Here is a 19,365-nt window from a genome sequence, read left to right on the forward strand (position 1 = left end):
AAAATCACATTTCCCCCTTCCTTTTATTATAATGTATAATGGAATTTAATAGGAAACAAAGTCTTTTAAATAAGATGGCTTCTTTACAACTATCCTAGGCCTCCCAGTCTCCGGTTCGTCTCATGAATTTCCTAAATTAGATGTTGGTGTATCCTCTTGACTTTGAGAAGCTTTACCCTTTTTAATAAGTAACTCAGGTAATTCTTTTAAAGTAGGAGTAAGCATCCTTTTTTATTTTTAATAGATTGATGTTCTTGAGCACATAACTTGGATAATTCTTCTTCAGTAGGATTTTCATGTGAAGTCAATATTTTGGCAACAAGGCGTCCATCTTAACTCATTGTGGGGAGTCAAGGCAACATCAGAGGCATCAGTTTCCAATATTAGGGGAAGTTCTGGTGATATGGTCACAGTAACAGCATCTGATTTTATTGAAGTGAAATTGTTGAAAATTGGGGCATAATGTATGCAAAGAATCCCAACGCTTATTTTAATAAGTTTGTGTCTTCTGGCAATGGAAGGTCCAATAGTTGTTTAAGGTGGTCGGTATCCAGTCCAATCGTAGTGTGTGGTATAAGTGATCCAGCAATGGAATGGTGCTTGGTTTAATTTACATTTGTCTTTATTTATTATTCTTAAGTTCATATTTATCAACAACAGAAATAAATTTGTCTAAGTTGGTGTAATGTTCAGCTTTTATTTTGCCACAAATGATGATATTGTCAATATAAGCAAAAGCACCAGATAATTTTTTATTTCATAAAATTTTATCAATTATCTCTCCAATTTGCTTCTCTCTTCTGAGAAGCATATGAAAGTAAAAAGCACATGCACTGTTGTTTCTTTAATCGCAGGGCATTCTGTGGTATTGTCCATCTTAAAGCGGTGCAGATAGGCTCTAAAGCATCCATGTCTGGTCAACAGTTGGTTTTCATAAAAATCCAACTCGCTATGTGGGCGACCATACCATGAACCTATCTTTTTTAAACATTTAAGGCAGGTATATGCATGTGACTAAAAAATGTTATAAATTAATATTGTTTATTTGTAATATTAGAATAGCAAAGTTATAGCATTTGAAGTTAGAATACAGATTATCCCTAGAAAAAATTATCCATCAGCCAATCGTGTGTGTGAAATTGCCTTAATAATATAAAAAAACCTTTTAGCAAGAAAAACTTTTAAAACAACTTCAAGAGGAACATTACAATCAATACATGGAGCAGTTGGCAGCTGAAAGAAAAGTCGAAGATGCAGCGTTGCAGACCCCTCCGGTTGTATCTAATGGAACTATAGTTCACACCCAAGATACTTACATTGGGGATGAGCAACCATTACTTGCTTATCCAGATTCTCAGCATTATCAATCAGACAATGATGGTATGTTATCTATTATCTTTATTTGTTATATCATGTTTTCCCCTGATTTTTAAGCTTAAGTAACATTTGAGCTGCCTGTGATAGATAGTTACTCAGGGCCTTATTAACTTTTAGAGCTCTATAGTATTTTGTTTCTGTATGCATTCATAAGGGAAAAAAAAGAGATAGAATCACTGCATAAATTGGAGATTACACAGAAGTCTCACAGCTTTTATTATGACATTGTAAACCCTCAGCTTCAGACTTTTCGCAGTTGTTATTCGCTGGTCTATCATTTATTGATGTTTTTGTGGAGTTGAGGTATTTGACACTGTGTACTTTTGGAAATGATTTGCTATCCACGCAGACCATGTTGTTAAGGTGGATTTTTGGTCTTTGCGAGTCCATCTCATCTTGGTTACTTTCTAGAACCGCAATTTTATCCGTGTATGCCAGAATTTTATGTTTCATTCCGATGTGCTCTCCACCATTTTCACGTGAAATTCTTCCAATCACTTTTTACGGCTTGGTTGAAGAGCATTGACGAGAGTCCATCTCTTTGCCTCTGACCTGTTCTGATTTGAAAGGCTTCAGGTACTGCTCCTTGTATCAGCATTCTGCATTTAGGATCATTAGTACATGTTTTTGTCGGTCTTACCAACTTCCCGGGGATTCCCAGCTATGACAGTTTCTGTTTACGGAATCATAAGATGCTTTAAAATCAACAAATAAAGCGTACACATTCTGTGTTCTACTTTCCATCATGTTTTGAGTATCTGTTTCAGGACTAAGATGGTCTAGTGTGCTTTTTCCTCTCCCGAACCCTACTTACTATTATATTCTCGTAATACCATGATATCCGATTTTGCAGGGTATTGGTCATTATGCTACAAGCCACCAGAAGAAGTGCTACCAACAAAATGTTATTGAAACTAAAATTAATTGCTTATGATATTTTGATAACAATAAATAAATGACAAAAAAAAAAATTATTGTTTAAGCTATTTTTTAATTGATTGAAACAAAAATCAACTTACGATTAGTGACTACGATTGATTGAAAGTAAAAGAAATCAATTGTTCATACAATCAATTAGCAAATCAATCAAAAAAAAGAAAGAAAAAAAAGGAATTTTGATTTAGTTTTAAAAATATTAGGTAGGTAGTTGTCTTAAGTTATGTAAAGAGAGAAAGGTTTTCCTCTTCAAATGTCACCTCCTGATCTATGCTCACATCTATGCTCGGTACACAATGCTGTTCCTTAAAGGTGTATCCACATATTGGCCACTCGCCACGGATCAGAGGCTCGTACAAATGCTCGGCAAACAATGAGCGGGCCATCCACATGTCAGTGTTATTCAGAGAGGCAAGCATGGCGGACGTACTAGTGGTTTCAGCCATTGCACTTGGATTGTATTATTTTTATTACAAAAAAAGAAAATGAAAGGAAATTAAATATAAATAAATAAGATTAAATATAAAACTTATTATAAAAAGTACCAACAAACACCTTTAACCTCCTAACAGCTCTCAGTTGCAGCTAGACATAGAACAATGGTGGAGATGCTATACGAGCGCTCTCACAAACCCCTTTTGATCTGTGTCCAAAAAACCGACTCTCGACGGATCGGCAACGAGCCTAGGCCAACCAGGCCAAGCCACCCATCCACATGCTCGCATATGTCTGAGTTCGCCATGGCTTGGCCAACATGTAGAAGCCCCTTAAGTTGTTTGCCTTTAGGTTGCTGTTCCGATTAAATCCCATTAACAGAGGAAATTTTTTTTAATTGATTTTTTATATTTTGAAGTTAAATATCAGTTTATGTTGATATAATTATCATTATGTTATTATTATATATTCCCTTTCTTATAAAATTTCTCCATTTGAATTTTCTGACTGTAGGGAACATTCCAACAGTTATATCAACAGCTTCAATGTGGACTCGAAAAGATGTTAAAGAATTTAAGGAATCTATTAGAAAGGAAGGAGGAGACTCCATTATCCGTGTTGGTCATGGCGAAACTGTTACTGTAAGTTGTTATTATCAAATTAATTCCATTTCTATAAAGTCAATATTTATCAAGTTCAGAATTATAGAATTTCTTTATTCTAATTAGCTTAGTTATTATGATATTAATAAAAAATCTTAGATTATGAAATTTTATGAAATGGTATATTAACTTACCAAAATGCTTTTATGCTTAATATTTAATTATTAGTTATTTTTTTCTAAAATTAAATCTACTTCCTTTTTTATTCATGTTACTGTAAGTACAATATTTAGAATTTAAAATTTCAAATATACAATTATCTTGGGTCATAAATATAATACTTTTTTTTTGTATGAAATTTAAATGCATTATTTCTTTATTATATTTCATAGAAGATATTAATTTTAAATTAGTAATAATACCTGTAAATTAATATATTTCCATAGAACATTTCATGCTTGAAAACATTGGTTTGAAGTAAAGAATGACATTTTCAAATGTCTGTTCTTTGTCCATTACTTAGATTGCTTTGTACAATTTTAATAATAAAAAAAAAAATTGTATTCTTTTTTGTGAGACTTGTCATTTACAAACACAATACACTGTACTGCTTATACTATTGATTATTAATATTTATATATTAAGTAAATTATTTATTTATAGGTCAGAGTTCCGACTAATGATGAAGGGACATGTTTATTTTGGGAATTTGCCACAGACCATTATGATATTGGTTTTGGTATTTATTTCGAGTGGACCAAATCTCCTACCAATCAAGTATCTGTTCATGTATCAGAGAGTGAAGATGAAGATGATTACAACAATGATGATGACGATGATGATGAAGATGATGATGGTAAATTTAAGTTGATTATTTTCTCTCCTTGTTTGCTTAGGTTAGGAAAGCGTAATTAACACAACCTGAGATTGAAGTTCTCATGGTCTTTTTTTTTTTTTTTAGTTAGTCAAACTAAAAAAAAAACTACTTCTCTTAATAAACTATCTTGTTCATAGTATGTACTCATCAGTCTGTTATTATTACATTCAATGGTCGAACATTTTCTATGTGTTGGTATTTTAATTACACTGGATATTGTTGATAACAACCTGTATGAGACCGTCTGGTCTATGTCTATATTTGGTCATTACTATAGCTGATTGTTATTAAAATCAATTACTACATACATTATGCAAATTTTAATTAGGAATTTTTTAAATCAGTTATTTCTCCCAAATACTAATAAATTTCTTCAGTTGGATAATGATGTAGAATTTAATTTTTGTAAAACAATACACATACATGGTAATTCTAGAGATGCATACCATGGGAAATAGTCAGGTTTATCAGTTATATCAAATTTATCTGTTTTTTTGTGATTGTTCCTCAATCTGATTTCTCAGAATGTCAAAATGTTCAAAATAATTGCTGTTGTTGGAACTGTTACATCGTTGCAAGCCTGGTGGGTGATTAGACTAACATTAAGGTTGCTGATATTAGTTTCCTGATTATTGAGTAGCAATCAGGTGTAAGTTTCTAAAATAAACCTGTCTCATCAGGTTCAAAAATTTTGTTGAATCCGTAGCGGTAGCCTCCTTGAATTGTATACCAAACCATGGACTACCAGTTGTTAGATCTTCCTTTTCTCTATTTAACTTCACTGCTAAGTTCTTAAAACCAATGGTATCTCTAGAACTAAATATTTGAATCTAACCTATGGATATTTCCTCTCATGAAGATTGCCTGGTACTACAAGGAATAGGTTTCAAGAGATCGTTTGCTTTAGCAAGCAGGATTGGATCAGAAAAGAATATTGCAGCTTTATTATATTAAATTAAATCGATTATATTAAATCATTTCAGCAATAGCTCATCGATTTCTTAACTTTTAAAGAATCCTCCTTTTCTACAAGATCTTGAATCAGGGCCCTATTTTAGCAAATTGAAGACATGGTAAAGTCACTTTTGTTCAATTCTTTAGCAAAACTCTTGTTAGTTTCAATATTTTCATGAAGGCAGCAAATGTAGAACTTCTCAACACAGAATGTTTTAAATGTTTTTTTTAGTAGACATGATTCGTCTCTTGAAAGAAATGATAAAACTAAATCGTAATCAATTCTCTGGATAGAAATGAATTCCACCTTTATAGAATGGATTTAAAGTAAAAGTAACAATAATTCTTCAAAAAATTAGGGTTGTTAATATGGCTTTCCTATGAATTCCATAATTCACGAAATCTTATGACACTTTGCTAAAACCAATCTTTTGTCGTTTAATAGGTCGTCAAAATGAGTTGTATTATTTACTGCTGTTATGACCATTATTGCTATATTTGGTTACAAATACATTGAAAAGGCTCTCAAAATCACGGATTCGAAAATTCTTGACTATGTAACTAATACATTGTTATAAATCATTTCAGTATTTATATTTCCATTATGTAGTTATTTTATTATTTTAGTTATTTTTGTCAAATTTTGACCAATCAGCAATCCTGTTAACTATTATTGTTTTAAATATGTATTAATATTTATTTCAGAAAAGTTTCTGAAACTTGTATAAACTAGCTATGTTTTGTAAAAGAGATATTTTGTTAATTTTATTCCAATTACTTTTTATAATATTTGGGAAGGAGTGTTTTTATGAAAGCAGGTAGAAGTATTTAATCGTTATTACAGAATTTCATTCTTCTGAGATTTAGATTTTATTATTTATTTTTTATGTGATAAATTACTGTGAAGAAATTGTATCTTCTAATTACCCAAGTATAAATACAATAAAAAAACTTTACTCATTGGTTTAGTTGAGTTGGCGACGAGGTACAGCAGAGGTACAGACGTGGAAAGAGGAGAATCCGGAATTGACCTTAACAGGCCTGCTCTGTCTGTCATCATTCCTGTTTACAGGCGGGATTGCCAAGACAAAGTGTTTGCAGGGTCGCATGCCTATCCTGGAACTGGTGTTTATTTGCTGAAGTTCGACAATTCCTATTCATTGTGGAGATCGAAAACATTGTATTATAGGGTATATTACACTCGGTAATTTGTTAACTTTCCTATATATTTATATAATATAGTTATATTTGTTGTCAATTTTAAGTCTGACACCCGGGACCCATTGATGTAAGAAGGATATTAAGAGTAGCATTATTATTTTTTAATTATTTATTTATATTTAGTTTTATCTTGTCAATGTCATCACAGTTATTATAATTTAATTATGAATTAAAGTATAAATAAAATTATAAAGATTAAATGGAAAGAAAAATTATAAAAATCACATTGCACAAGAATGCATACAGTGTTGCGTTATGTTAATTTTTCAGAATTTTTGTTCCTCTTTACGTTTGCTGTCAGTTGTAATGTCATTCAAATGAGATTATTAGGCATTAATTTTATGAGAGATTTCGATTTTTTTTTTTAAATTAATCTCAGGTAATTAAGACTTCTTTCAAAATTGATGTGGGTCTTTATTAGATAAAATAGCATTTATAGATGAAAATAAACCTCTAAGGAAATAAAATATGTTGTTGTGTATATGATTTTTAATCCTAAATGTACAGTAGTAGTATAATCATATGCAATTGTTAAACCACTTTAGCGAGACTATTAGATATTAATAATTTTGTTTGGTTTTCACATTCTTTACTGATTCCCTCCATGATTCCTCCTATAGAAATTTTTTTGGAATTGAATAAGAGTATTTATCCTTTTGTACATTTATTCATTTTGGGAGCAACTTATCGAGAATTATGTTGCAACTGTTAATTTCAAGTTCTATATGCTCGTTCCTTTTTTTGTTTTTGTTTGGTGTACTTTCATCATTGTTCCCACCTCCACAGTGGGATGGAATTTTTAATGGGATTCAGTCTTTGTTTGATTCATTCATCTATCAGTTGATTAATTACATTTTTTAATTATTTGGATTGATACTCAAGAAATATATTAAGTGTTGAAACAGAAGGCCAAAGGTTATATCAACATGGCAAACAGTTAAATAATGTAAATTTAATTTAAACGTGTGATTAATTTGAAAGAAAGCAGTGGTTGTAGAGAGGTCTCAGCTGGTGCTATCTTGAGAGTTTATTTACTGAAGGCTTTGTTTACTGGAACACATGATTACTATTGACTGTCCTCTATGTACTGTATGATACTAAGACTTTTATCTGTGCAATGACGGAATTATGTAAAAAATAATCCATTTGTATTGAAATTTTAAGAGTAATTTTTTCAGTATTAAATTTTTTGAATTGAAATATTTACAAAATAAATTAAAAATTCATAAAATACCTTTGCTTTGGATAAAGCTACCAAATATTTAGGATGAGTAGAAACAGGTGGTCATTTATTATCGAAATATAACAATCATTTAACATAGTTATGTTATTTCAACTTAAAAAGGGAATGTTTTTAAAATTCATTCTCTTATTTAAATAAAATGAGTTATCATACTTCTTAATGATATTTGTCAAATTTTATTGAACTTGTTTTCCCAGTTAATCAAAACTAAGACATCAAATTTTGAAATAAATTAATATTTCTTTATTATTGATGTAGTTAAATTTATTTTGTGCTTTTATCTGATACATTTTAATTCTTTAAAAGTCTATAAATGCGTCATAATTTTTTTTTTGTAAACAATCAAGATGTTTTTAGTTACCTTCTTGTAAATTTATGGGCAGAAATGTTTTTCTTTCTTTGAAAACTATTAAAACAAATATAGAAAATAAACCTACTGAGTTGGATTGTTTGTTTGAATTGAGTTGGATTGATTGTTTGAACCATTAAAATTTCTCTTCTCTGGAACATAATTGTTGAACTTTAATATTTATAATATTAATAGTTTAACTAAAATATTTTTCTGTACTAGGAAGTTATCAGGGTTTGTAAATATTGTGTTCAAATTATTTTAGTTGTATTACTTCTCAGCTACCATTCTAGGGATAGTTATTGCACATAGAATTTTCAGTTTACTCATTTCAGACTCCTGTGAGTCCAAAAATATTCTTTATAAGAATGTCAATCTTTCGTTATTTCTCTGATTATTTTAAGTATCTCTTGTTTTTACTAACTTTTTATTCAGAATCATCAATAATGCGAAGGGTTTTTGTACACAATGTTCCAGGACTGGAGATATAAGCAGTCAAAGTAGTATAGATCTTTTTTTTTTTTCCATAAATAATGTGAAACTACAAAAAACATTGAAACTGATAATTTGTGACTGTTATAGTTTTATTTATTTTGATGAGTTAGGAAAATATATAATTTTTTTTATTTCATTATTATTTTTTTACTATATAATTTCTTACTTTTTTCTTATGAATAATTTTAATATATAAAATAATTTCTGAAGATGAGAATCGAATCTGGGAAACCTATGAATAAACATTTATACGTAATGTTTTCATAAGAGATTATTACACTACTTAATTGAATTTAAAGAAAATTTACGGGGTCATTATTAACAAAACAATAAATTTAATATAGATAAAAAATGAAAATAAGGAACTTTAAAAGTTAAAATAAACTTTTTAGAATGATTTTTTTATTTTGTAAAAAAAATAATCTTTAAAAATATAATTTGTTATTAAATAAGAAAATTGAAATAATTTGGTTAAAAATGAAAATAAATTATAAATTTATCTTAATTGGAGATGAAAGATGGTCAAGGTAGTGTTTTTTGAAGCTCAATTTTTTGTATTTGATCTTGGTTTATCTTTTTTTATTTTCATTTATTTTATCTTCATTTATTTCTTGACAAAGTTAGTTGGACTCGCACTTTTTCTTAGCAGAGCCTTTGTTTTGTTTTATGTTAAGTTTACTCAATGTGTTATAATTAATTTAGAAGGTATTTTTAATAAAATACTTTGTATTCACATTAAAAATGTTAAGCAAGATGTTTATGTAAATAAATGTATGTCAAATATGTATAGTTTATGTATTTATATTTATAATTTGATATTTAGAAATATATTATTTTTCTGTACAGTGTTCTAATATTTTAAAATGTATTCAATATTTGCTTGTGATATATTCAATTTGGCTTATTGTCTTTCATGATTCTTGTTGAAAATGATTTGTTTTTAAATCATATCTTGTGTAAACTGTTAAATACAACTTTTCTTTATTAATTAATTTATTTATTAATTAATTTTAATAATTTAGTATATATGCCCTCGGCCTACCAAAACTTTGAGATTTCATTGGTGGGTTTTTGTTTTTTCTAGACATCAGATGTTGAAATTATCTTATGTAGTTTAGTTTGGAGGATAAAATGAATTAATTTTAAACTGGAAAAAAAAAATTTAAAACCCTTTATATCTGAGTAAAAGAGATACTGCACTCCATGAGAGCTTACATAATAATGAAGTTCAAGTTATGAAACTTATTTATCTATAGTTCTGTAGTTTGATAACTACAGAAAAAAATCATATAAGTTTTTTTTTAATTGTTCATTATGTTTTTTTAATTACTGAATAAGATACTGGATTTTGCAACCTTACATCTACAATACTTATTTGGAAACTTCTTTTGTGATTCTAGGTAAAAAGAATATTAGACATGTGTCCGAGGGTTCATGCCAATGTGCTCTAGGAGTCGATAAAAAGAATATTTTATATAATTTTAGAACTTTTTTAAATAATTGTATACCACCTTTGCTCTACATATATTTAATGATTATTATATGCCAATCAATTTGTTTTTTCGAGTTGAATAAGAACAGAAGATTGTTTATTGTACTAAATTAGCTTAAGTGAATAAAGAATTGCAAAGCCAAAAGTTGCTAACAGTAAAGTAGACCAAAAAAGATTTATTGAGGAAAAATAAAGTCAGATTCTTCGTTTTTAGCATCTTTTAAAACTCTTATACTAATTTTCTTACAAATAAAAAGTTATATTTTTTTTCAGCCGATTTCCCTTGTTCATAAAATAAATTCATAACTCTTTACAATCTTATCCAAATCTAACTAGCTAAATTTCCGCACTTCCAATCCATATGAATATCTTTTAGGTTCATCGCTTTTGTATAGAAAGAAAAACAGTTTCAAATCAAGGAATTTAATGTTTTAGAATCTCAATCATTCTATTTTATATCTCTGGTAATAATTTGTTTAACAAGACGCAGATTGTACCATTGTGTACGATCTAGACGGTCCTTAACTGTTTCTAAGTTTCATCCAGATTAGTGTCATCATCTTTAAGGTATTACATTTTTTGTGATTTTTTAAACAAAATTGAAGGCCCCAATAAAGCAAACATTTTGAGTAAAAAAAAAATTATTTTTCAATTTCTATTAAAGTTTGTTTTTGAGGTGTGAAAAATGATAATCAACTTTATTTCTCCATAAAAAAAATATTGTATCCTACTTTACTAGGTCAGTTGGGCTAAATTATTTTAATACTGAGCTATTATTTTGGCATATGGGAGTAATCATATTCCATTTGATTTGTTTTCAGATGTAGATTAACAAAAAAAATTATTAGCTTCAAAAATATAAGGTTCAAACCGATGCATGAGACAATGCACGAGGTTTACACCTCCTGAACTTGCCCATTTCATTATCTATCTAGTTCTACCTTTTATGTGGAATAACCACATTTTTCTCCTCATTCTGGCAGGTCTTAATTTATTTAGTGAAGCCTTGTCCATTATTGCCATTCATAAGATAGTTTTGTTATATTCATAGTTAGTTCTGGGTTCCTCACTTGAGCAATGATATTAATTAGCTGAAGAGGAATTATGATTGTTACCACGTATCCAAGTACTGTTTTAAAAATTTTCTATTTTTTAATCTAGAAGTTATGTCCTTACATGAACAGTTGCTGGGTGGAATAGTGTCACTGATAGATTTTTGTTTGTTTTTAGTGTATTATGATTAATTTATTTACCTAAGTTGTTTCTTTATTTTATTGTCAGGAAAGGTAACAAATGAGTTATAAAAAAATTAGATAAATATATGTAAAAGCTAATAAGATATTCTTAATTAAAAAAAATCACCAATAAAAAATTATAAAAGCAAACACACTTTTAAATGATAAAATAGTTATAAATTTTTTGCTAGAGAAAAATACTTCAAAAAACAATTTTGGTATACACTTTTCAAATGACCATTACATATCACAACCTGAATTCCAAAACCTAAGTACATTTTTTATCTTATTTAAAGTTCTGAATACATCTTGAATTTAATGTGTTTGTTATCTAATGATAGTTTTGAGAATAGAAAATGTGGTTTGGTTCATTAAACAACTAACAGAAAATAAATTCATCAAACTTCAATATCCACTTTTCTTTAGATCAAAATTAGGAGGTTTAGAAATTAAGGTTATAATATAATCTTTACAAATTTTTCAATCCATTTCTTTGAGGTTTATCTCATTGTCAATCATAGTGACAGCAGTTTATCTACTTTTAGGTTATGTATAGTTGCAACCTGGAATGTAGAAATTGGCAATAAATAAACATTGTTTCATTTAATAATTGTTTTTTTCTTGTAGGATTTAATTATTATGAAGACACCACACATGGAGGACATTGGCAATTTATGCTACTCTAATAATTCAAAGTTATTTTAATAAAAAAATAAAAATCACTTACTGGTAAAATAACTTAAAAGGTTGCATAGATAACAGTAGTGATCCAAATCAGTTTAAGAAGAATACCTTCCTTAGTAAAAAACAAAAGGGAAATAAAAGATCATATCTTACAATAAGAAAGTCTCCTTGAAATATACCTGCAGGGAGATAATGCTAAAGAAAATGAGAAGGAAATTAACTTCCAAAAATATTAAATGGGTAAGACTTGTCAGCCTACTTGACAACTCCAGGGCTAAAATCTCAATACTTCACCTTGAAAAATTGAATTAGTTGCAGTGTAATGATTGTTAGGTTTTTGAAAAAATTACTGAAACACAAGCAATTTTTTCTATTACTTTAATAATCACAATCATTGTAGGTTGAACATCAAAAAATAACTTCAAGTTTACATCTCAAACAAAAGATAGATGTTAAAATGATTTAGAAATAATTGTTCATAAAATAATTTAATTCTTCCTTCATTTATTCATGAATACTTGCGAACATATTGTATTTACAATTTTTCAAGTTTAGAAATATATATATGTATTCAGTATTATTTATTTATGAGTATTAATAGTAATTGTATCGCATTTATTCATGACTTTTTAAAATTTAAAACAGTTAAGAGCTAAAAACAATACCAATAAGTTCTTATTCTTTTAGTTACAAATAAGGTAACATTTTAATATAGTTTTACTTATAATATACCTTATTTTTTAATGCCATAATTTCTTATAGCTAATAATAATAAATACACACCTATGAAGCATGTCATGTTATTTTTATTTATCAGGTATTTTTTGTACAATATAAATGGTAGACATTTTGCTTCACCATAAAGCTTCTTAAGAACTATATAATATTCATTATAATATTAATTCAACTATAGACTTTAAAAAATTAAACAGTATCGTAAAATACTTGGTATGCTTATTTCAATTACCAAAGATGCAAGTATTTGATATTTTTCCATCATCTTAGCCAATTGTGTCACCTTTAATGTATTAAAATTTAAAATTATGATGAAAAGGAGGTCTGAATAACTTTTTTTTATATTTTCATATTTTAATATATGTTATATAGGGGAATTCGAGAGAGTGAATTTGTCAATCAAATGAAATAAATATTGTGAAATGGAAGGGAAAGAAAAAAGGAATAAATTGGAAAACTTGTATTTAGTGTGTAGACTGGTATTAATTGTAAAAGAAAGCTTTAGGAAAAAAAAAAGTGTTTTCTTTCTATTGTATTATATCATATAAAAATATGTAATTTATATATGTCCGATCATAGATTGATTAGTATGCTATGTAATGTAGCAACCCGATGTATTTGGGCATCTCCAATGAATAAAGCATTTCTCTGTAGTTGAAAAACTATGAAATATAATCAAGTTTAACTTTTTTGAAGAATGTATCAAACTTGTTTCTCTGGTAATTAGAATAAAATAGAAGTGTTCAATGAATAACGCCCAGAAAGTTGAGGCAAAAGGAATTTTACTATCTTTGCTACAACAAAATTTAATTTGTGCATGACAAAAAATCTCTAAGTGGCCCCTCTATTCTCAAAGTTAGAGAATTTAACTAGCTAAGGCATTATACAAATATAGTTCTAGCTCGAGATCAGATGATAGACGGGAAGAATGAGCACTGCCAGCCAAATTAGCTTACATATAGATCACTGTCTTGATTCTCTTTAAAATTTTTCACTCTCAGAAACATAGTTGCCAATATTAGTTATGAATAGTTAAATATATAATTTTTTTATACTTTATTAATTATAAATAAAATTCTTTGTTTAAATCCCTTAGAAAATTTTAACTATAAATCAATCACGTAACTATTACCTCTTGTAAATTATATCTTTACAAGATCTCTCTTATAATTTTGACTTCAAAATACCCTTATTTTTGAGATTTACGGATTTTTTTAAAAATATTAAGTTTTTTTTAAAAATTAAAATAGTACTATTACTTTTAAAGATTGAAAAAAAAAAAATACAAAATTATTATTTTCATATTACTGTTTAACTCCATTTGCAATTATAAATGGAAGATCATAAAATGTATTTATCAAATTATAAAAAAGGCTTCATAAAAAATAAATTAAAAATTTGAATTAATTAAATAATTCGGTAAAAATGATTTATTGATTGAATAAATTGCAAACTTTCTATTAATTGATATCCAGAAAGAAATTTTATTTTTTTTAAAGGTAGAAACGGACATATTAAATACTTATCAACTTTTTCCTCTGGATAACATGTATTTACATAAAATATAATTACTGGATTAGTCCAGAGCAAAAATGACATTAATAACAATAATAATTATGGGTGCAATAATGATAAACCAATTCCGCTGAGACATCTGGTATGAACATTCCTAATAGCATGACCTAATCTTCTAAAAGAGCAGAGAACAGATCAAGATATTTTATTTGGCTGATTTACAATTTAGAATACAAATACTATCTGAACTAATCAGGGTATCTCAGGTAAGATGGACTTGAGTCGTATATAAATGATCTTAAATACTTAGTAATGATCGAACACAAGTATCTGAAGTCAGAAGAGGCTTCAGATACAGATGTAGTCTATCTTCAGTGGAGTTGAACTAACACCTTGAAAATGTAATAAGAATAAAGTCACAGTAAAAGAGAAAGGTGGATGTTAGGATGAAACATGGATGCAGATGATATAGCAGTTCTTGGAAATCAACAAAAATGCCTAAGACTTTGATAAATGAAGAAAAACAAATTGGCTTTCATATAAAACAAATTATTTAAATATAAATAAAAAAAAATACTCTTGACTGATCAAATCAGTGTATATGGAAACAGAGTCCTGAGAGTAGTTACAATATCACGATAACACAGTTTTCCTATTGGAATATAAGCTTATAAGCTTTATTTTCCCTCCTATACATACATCTATATATAAATCTCAGAGATACTAAAACCCAAAACTAAAGAAATAAGTTTGGGTTTATTTAATAAATTATTAACAGCTGAGATTATCTAGTCAATCTGGATTCAGACGAGAGGACAGATTAAATAATAATATCACAGAACAGCGAATAGAAAAACAATTGCTCGAGACAGACAGGGGATAGTAAATTAAATAAAATAAATTTTTATATAGCATAAAAAATAACTGATAGAAAGTATTTAACCTATAAAATTTACTTAAAAATCAAAGACAATTTATTTTGTAGGAAGCAAACAAAAATTTAAGAAAAATAATGACTCAACTTATGAATGGTATATAAAATATTAATATTTCGTACCAACATGAATCAACATAAATTTTATTAATAAAAAAAAATTTATGTAATAAAATTAATAAAACTTTAAAAACACTGTTAAATATGTTTTTTAATTCTAGATGAGGAGAAAAACTGATAAAAGGTAATTAGTAAATAAATATATTTTCAAAAGTTGTGCATTTTCATTATTCATGTGAGTGAGATAACCCAGATAATACTTAAGAAAAATAAAACCTGCTTCATTCAGGGCAAAAAGTTTTGATTTATCTTTAAATTAACAAAATTAATGAATCAAAATCTAAAAACAAATGATGTGTGACTTTTGAGTAAAATAGTTAGTGTTGTGGTAAAATGTTTACCCATAACAGCCACATACATGAGATCAATAAAAATTTATTTTTGAAGAAAGAATATACATCTCAGCTTTATTTGTTGTAAATTTATGTTTCCTCTTTTCAAAATAAATTTAATAATGATAGTAACCCCATTTATTAAGAGAAACTGAGGAGTGAAAAACTAGGAAGTGAATCTCTCCCTTCATGCCAATGTATAAGTTACAATTTTTTTTTTTTTAATTTTACATTGTTTCAAGATGTTTATAATTTCTATTAAGAACAAACATATATTATGCCATAATGCTTACCGATTTCCATTCTAATCATCAAACACTCCATATTTGGACGGCAAATATATTAAGATGCTTTTGAGCTAGAATTTTAGAAAATATCAAATGAATCTATAATGAAATATAATCAGTTTTTATACATGAAAAATAACCAGCATTATTTATTTAAAAGATATATTTTAGTGAAGGTAAGGTAGCTATTTATTACTTTAATGCCATTTTTGCAACCTCACTTTTTTTGGAGGGATTCCCTTCACTGATATCCCATTTTTTATGTCTTTGATAATTATCTTTCTAAATAAAAAGCTTTTAATAGGCATTTAGAATTAAGTAAATGTAGAAGTTAAGATGAATTCTCTCAGAATTCAAAAATATTATATAAGGTTCAAGAATATTAGAAATGAAAGACTTAGATACAGAGGTGGAAGAAGAAGAAATATAGATATCACTTACCCATTATAAAGAAAAAATAGCATCTTTAAAATAATGAGGTATTGTGATATCTATTTTTCATTATTAAAAGATTTTTTTTTTTTTAAACCAACAGTTTAACTGGTTCACTAGCTAAATATGTTTTAGAGGTCCATCCCAGAAAGCAAGTTCATTTAACTTTGTTGTAATTTTTTAAAAAATGTTTGTTTACGTTATGTCTATGCCTTTAATTTGATTTTTGAAGTGCAATGCCAATTTATTTAATTAGTTTTAATATGCCTTTCTTCTACTCTGTATTTTACATTTTTATTAAAAATTTTAATTGTAAAAATTATACATTCAAAGTGAAAGGAGCACAACACAAGTAGTATATTTTAGTTACAACTAATCTTAGTTGCACAAAATGAAAGATCAACACAGATTATTTTTTTTATTCCCCATTTCATAAAAGGCTACTGTTAGATCACTTTTATGTCTATTCTACATAATATTTGAAGGTAGCTATTTGAAGCCTACAGAGATCCAATTAAAAAGACTTATGATGTCAATTGGAGTTGAGCTCCTTTCATTATGGATGTTTGATACATGCGGTGTGGCTTTAAAAAAAAAAAAAAAAGAAAGAAAGAATAAAATAAAATAATCACTTATGAATGAATTAACCAGATAATGTTTTTAAATATTTGGTTAAAACATTATGGATATAGCTTATAAAACATGGCAAAAAAATAGTAATTGGTACCTGTAGTGTAGCATGAATGAGTAAAATTGTACATTTCATGTACTGTAATCTCTCTCTTATATCTGTTCTGTAATATATCTTATAGAAATAATTATTGTGTATATTGTGTGTGACAGGATATGTGGAGGAGGGGGGGGGGTAGAGTTGTGACAAGCTTGAATGTAAGGAACTCTTGATTGTAGCAAGTATTATAAAAAGGTTGGGTCTCCTGGTCTAAACAGAGGGATAGAACAGAGGCCAACAAAGAAGAGAAGTACGGCACCTGTCAGGGGAAAGAAAAAGTTCACAAACTGAGTTTGTGTAGAAAAATTTTGTCGAAAGTCTGAGATATAAGGTAAATGTATGAAGAGACATACACTAATTAAGAGGAAAAGAAGGACTCCAGCTACAAGGGTCTAGTTAACAGAGCTAGAACTGCTTACCATTTCATAAACTGGTATTAGTAAACTGTGGGAACAGAAATAGACCATGGGCCAAGAAAAGCTGAACATGTTGGATTTCCTAACACAGAAATCTCATGGTTGGCCAAAAATTTCTTTATAGACTGTATAGTATAGGAAAGAGCTTTGCTCTCATTAAGAATCCACTATTTAGATTGTCATCTTTGGTTCTTATTCACAAAGAATTATTGGTTTAATACCATAATTTTTGTGCCTCGTTTTTCATATGCTGGGTCATCATAAAAGTTTTGGTTAGTTAAAGTTAAAGTTAGATATAAGTTTTGGTGAATAATTTATCTCAGATAGAGAGGGTGTCAGGCAATACATTTTACTCTGGCTAACTCAATGTATATCTGCAGAATGATTATTCCATATTTTTAAAGCCACACCACACATATATACATATACTTAATAAATATACACATATAATATTAAATCAAAATTATCCAACTCAAAAAAGATTTTTAGTTCTTGGTGTATTATAATTTAAGTAATTAAATTATGTCTCTGTTATTACAATATTTGTAAAACTTATTAATGAAAAGATTAAACATCATGAAAAATATGCATTAATTACTATTTTCCTTTGAATCCATTATTGTAGGGCTGAAAATGACATATGAGTCATAAAAAAATTATGGGTTATTTTGAGCTCAGCTTTTCTGAGGAATTAATTTATCAATTTTTTTTTCATGTAGTGCCACTATAATAATCTATTCAACTAGAATTGTTCACTCCTAACAATCAAATCACATTCCTTACAAATTCAATTTTTTTTTATTATTTATAGGGAATAACGATTTGGATTTGGATTTTTTTTTGCCTTGCTCTGAAGAGGCTACAGATTTTTTGATTACAAAAAAACACACAATGACATAGTGACACTCATACTCACAATAACTGACAATCATTTATAGATGATACAATAACTAACTAATTTAATAGTTGAGTTCTTTTTCCAGGGCTTTTCACTGATATTTGTGGTAGAAGATTACAAGTACAGGGTTACAAGTAAACCAAAGAAAAAAAAGTATATGATTGTAAGTTGAATATGTGGCAAGAAGTCACTCAATAATTCTTTTCTTCAACACTTTGAATGGCTCAGTGATAGGAACCAAACCAAGAAATTGGCCAGAACTTAGATGTGGCTGAACACTACATGTTAAACTGGAAAGCCATCGCCCAAGATACAAAGAGGTGAATGGGTACAAAGAGCTGGTAAAGATCTCTTCTTCTTTAGCTTCCCTTTTTAGTGCCTCTTGGCGTAGAGGAGCATTCAGCCTGAAATTCCATTCTTCCCTATTTCTAGCTAGATTCCTCACCTGTCTGAGGTCCTTCCCCCTCACCCTACAGAGTCGCTCAATGTGGTTGATATATGACATATTCCATGGTCTTTAGAGGATCTCAGTGGCCATTCATCCTGATAACATGGCCAAACCACTTTAGCTGACAAGTTTTCAGGAGCTCTTTCAGTGGGGCTATCTGCAGTTCCTGATGAATCCTTTCATTGTGAACTCAATCCCTCCTTTTTTTCCAATCCTCCTTCCCATAAATTTCATTTCGGCAGCGGTGATTTTGTTAATATCCAACTCTGGTTGATCTGTTAATATCCAACTCTCTGTTCCATGCAAAAGTAGGGATAGATATACTGTCTTGAAGATGTGTAGCTTGACATCTTTGCCTACTTGTTTCTCCCCTAGCACAGTGTTACATATCTGGTAGTAAACTACATTTGCCTTGTTAATCCTGTTAGATATATCTGCATCTACCTTCCAAGATCCGTCTATTACTGTACCCAGGTATGTGAAGTCTGTCACCACTTTTAATCCTTCTCCATTACAGCATATGTGGATATCTTCCTTCTTTCTTCTAAACTGTAGGATCTTACTTTTGTTGGTATTTATAAGCATCCCTTTTCATTGGAGCTCTTCATACCATTCTAT

The 19,365-nt window shown here is 28.5% G+C and overlaps 2 protein-coding genes across 2 annotated transcripts in view; one reads left to right on the forward strand and one right to left on the reverse strand.

The window, feature by feature from the left end:
* The window catches only part of LOC106686737 (Golgi resident protein GCP60), a 9,053-nt gene extending 2,513 nt beyond the window's left edge, over window positions 1-6,540 (forward strand). The window contains exons 5-8 of the mRNA XM_014430210.3: window positions 1,170-1,380; window positions 3,262-3,389; window positions 4,014-4,206; window positions 6,151-6,540. Coding sequence (XP_014285696.1) covers window positions 1,170-1,380; window positions 3,262-3,389; window positions 4,014-4,206; window positions 6,151-6,389 — 771 coding nt within the window. The 3' untranslated portion in view covers window positions 6,390-6,540. The remainder of the gene's footprint in view (window positions 1-1,169; window positions 1,381-3,261; window positions 3,390-4,013; window positions 4,207-6,150) is intronic.
* Window positions 6,541-18,900: 12,360 nt separating this feature from the next.
* On the reverse strand, window positions 18,901-19,332 carry LOC106686721 (uncharacterized). Its single transcript, XM_014430176.1, has one exon. It carries the CDS (start codon window positions 19,330-19,332, stop codon window positions 18,901-18,903), a length of 432 nt encoding a protein of 143 aa, XP_014285662.1.
* Between the last annotated feature and the right edge of the window lie 33 nt (window positions 19,333-19,365).

The sequence above is a fragment of the Halyomorpha halys genome, unplaced genomic scaffold (assembly GCF_000696795.3).
Source record: "Halyomorpha halys isolate HHAL.00 unplaced genomic scaffold, Hhal_1.1 Scaffold865.1, whole genome shotgun sequence".
Lineage (NCBI taxonomy): Eukaryota > Metazoa > Arthropoda > Insecta > Hemiptera > Pentatomidae > Halyomorpha > Halyomorpha halys.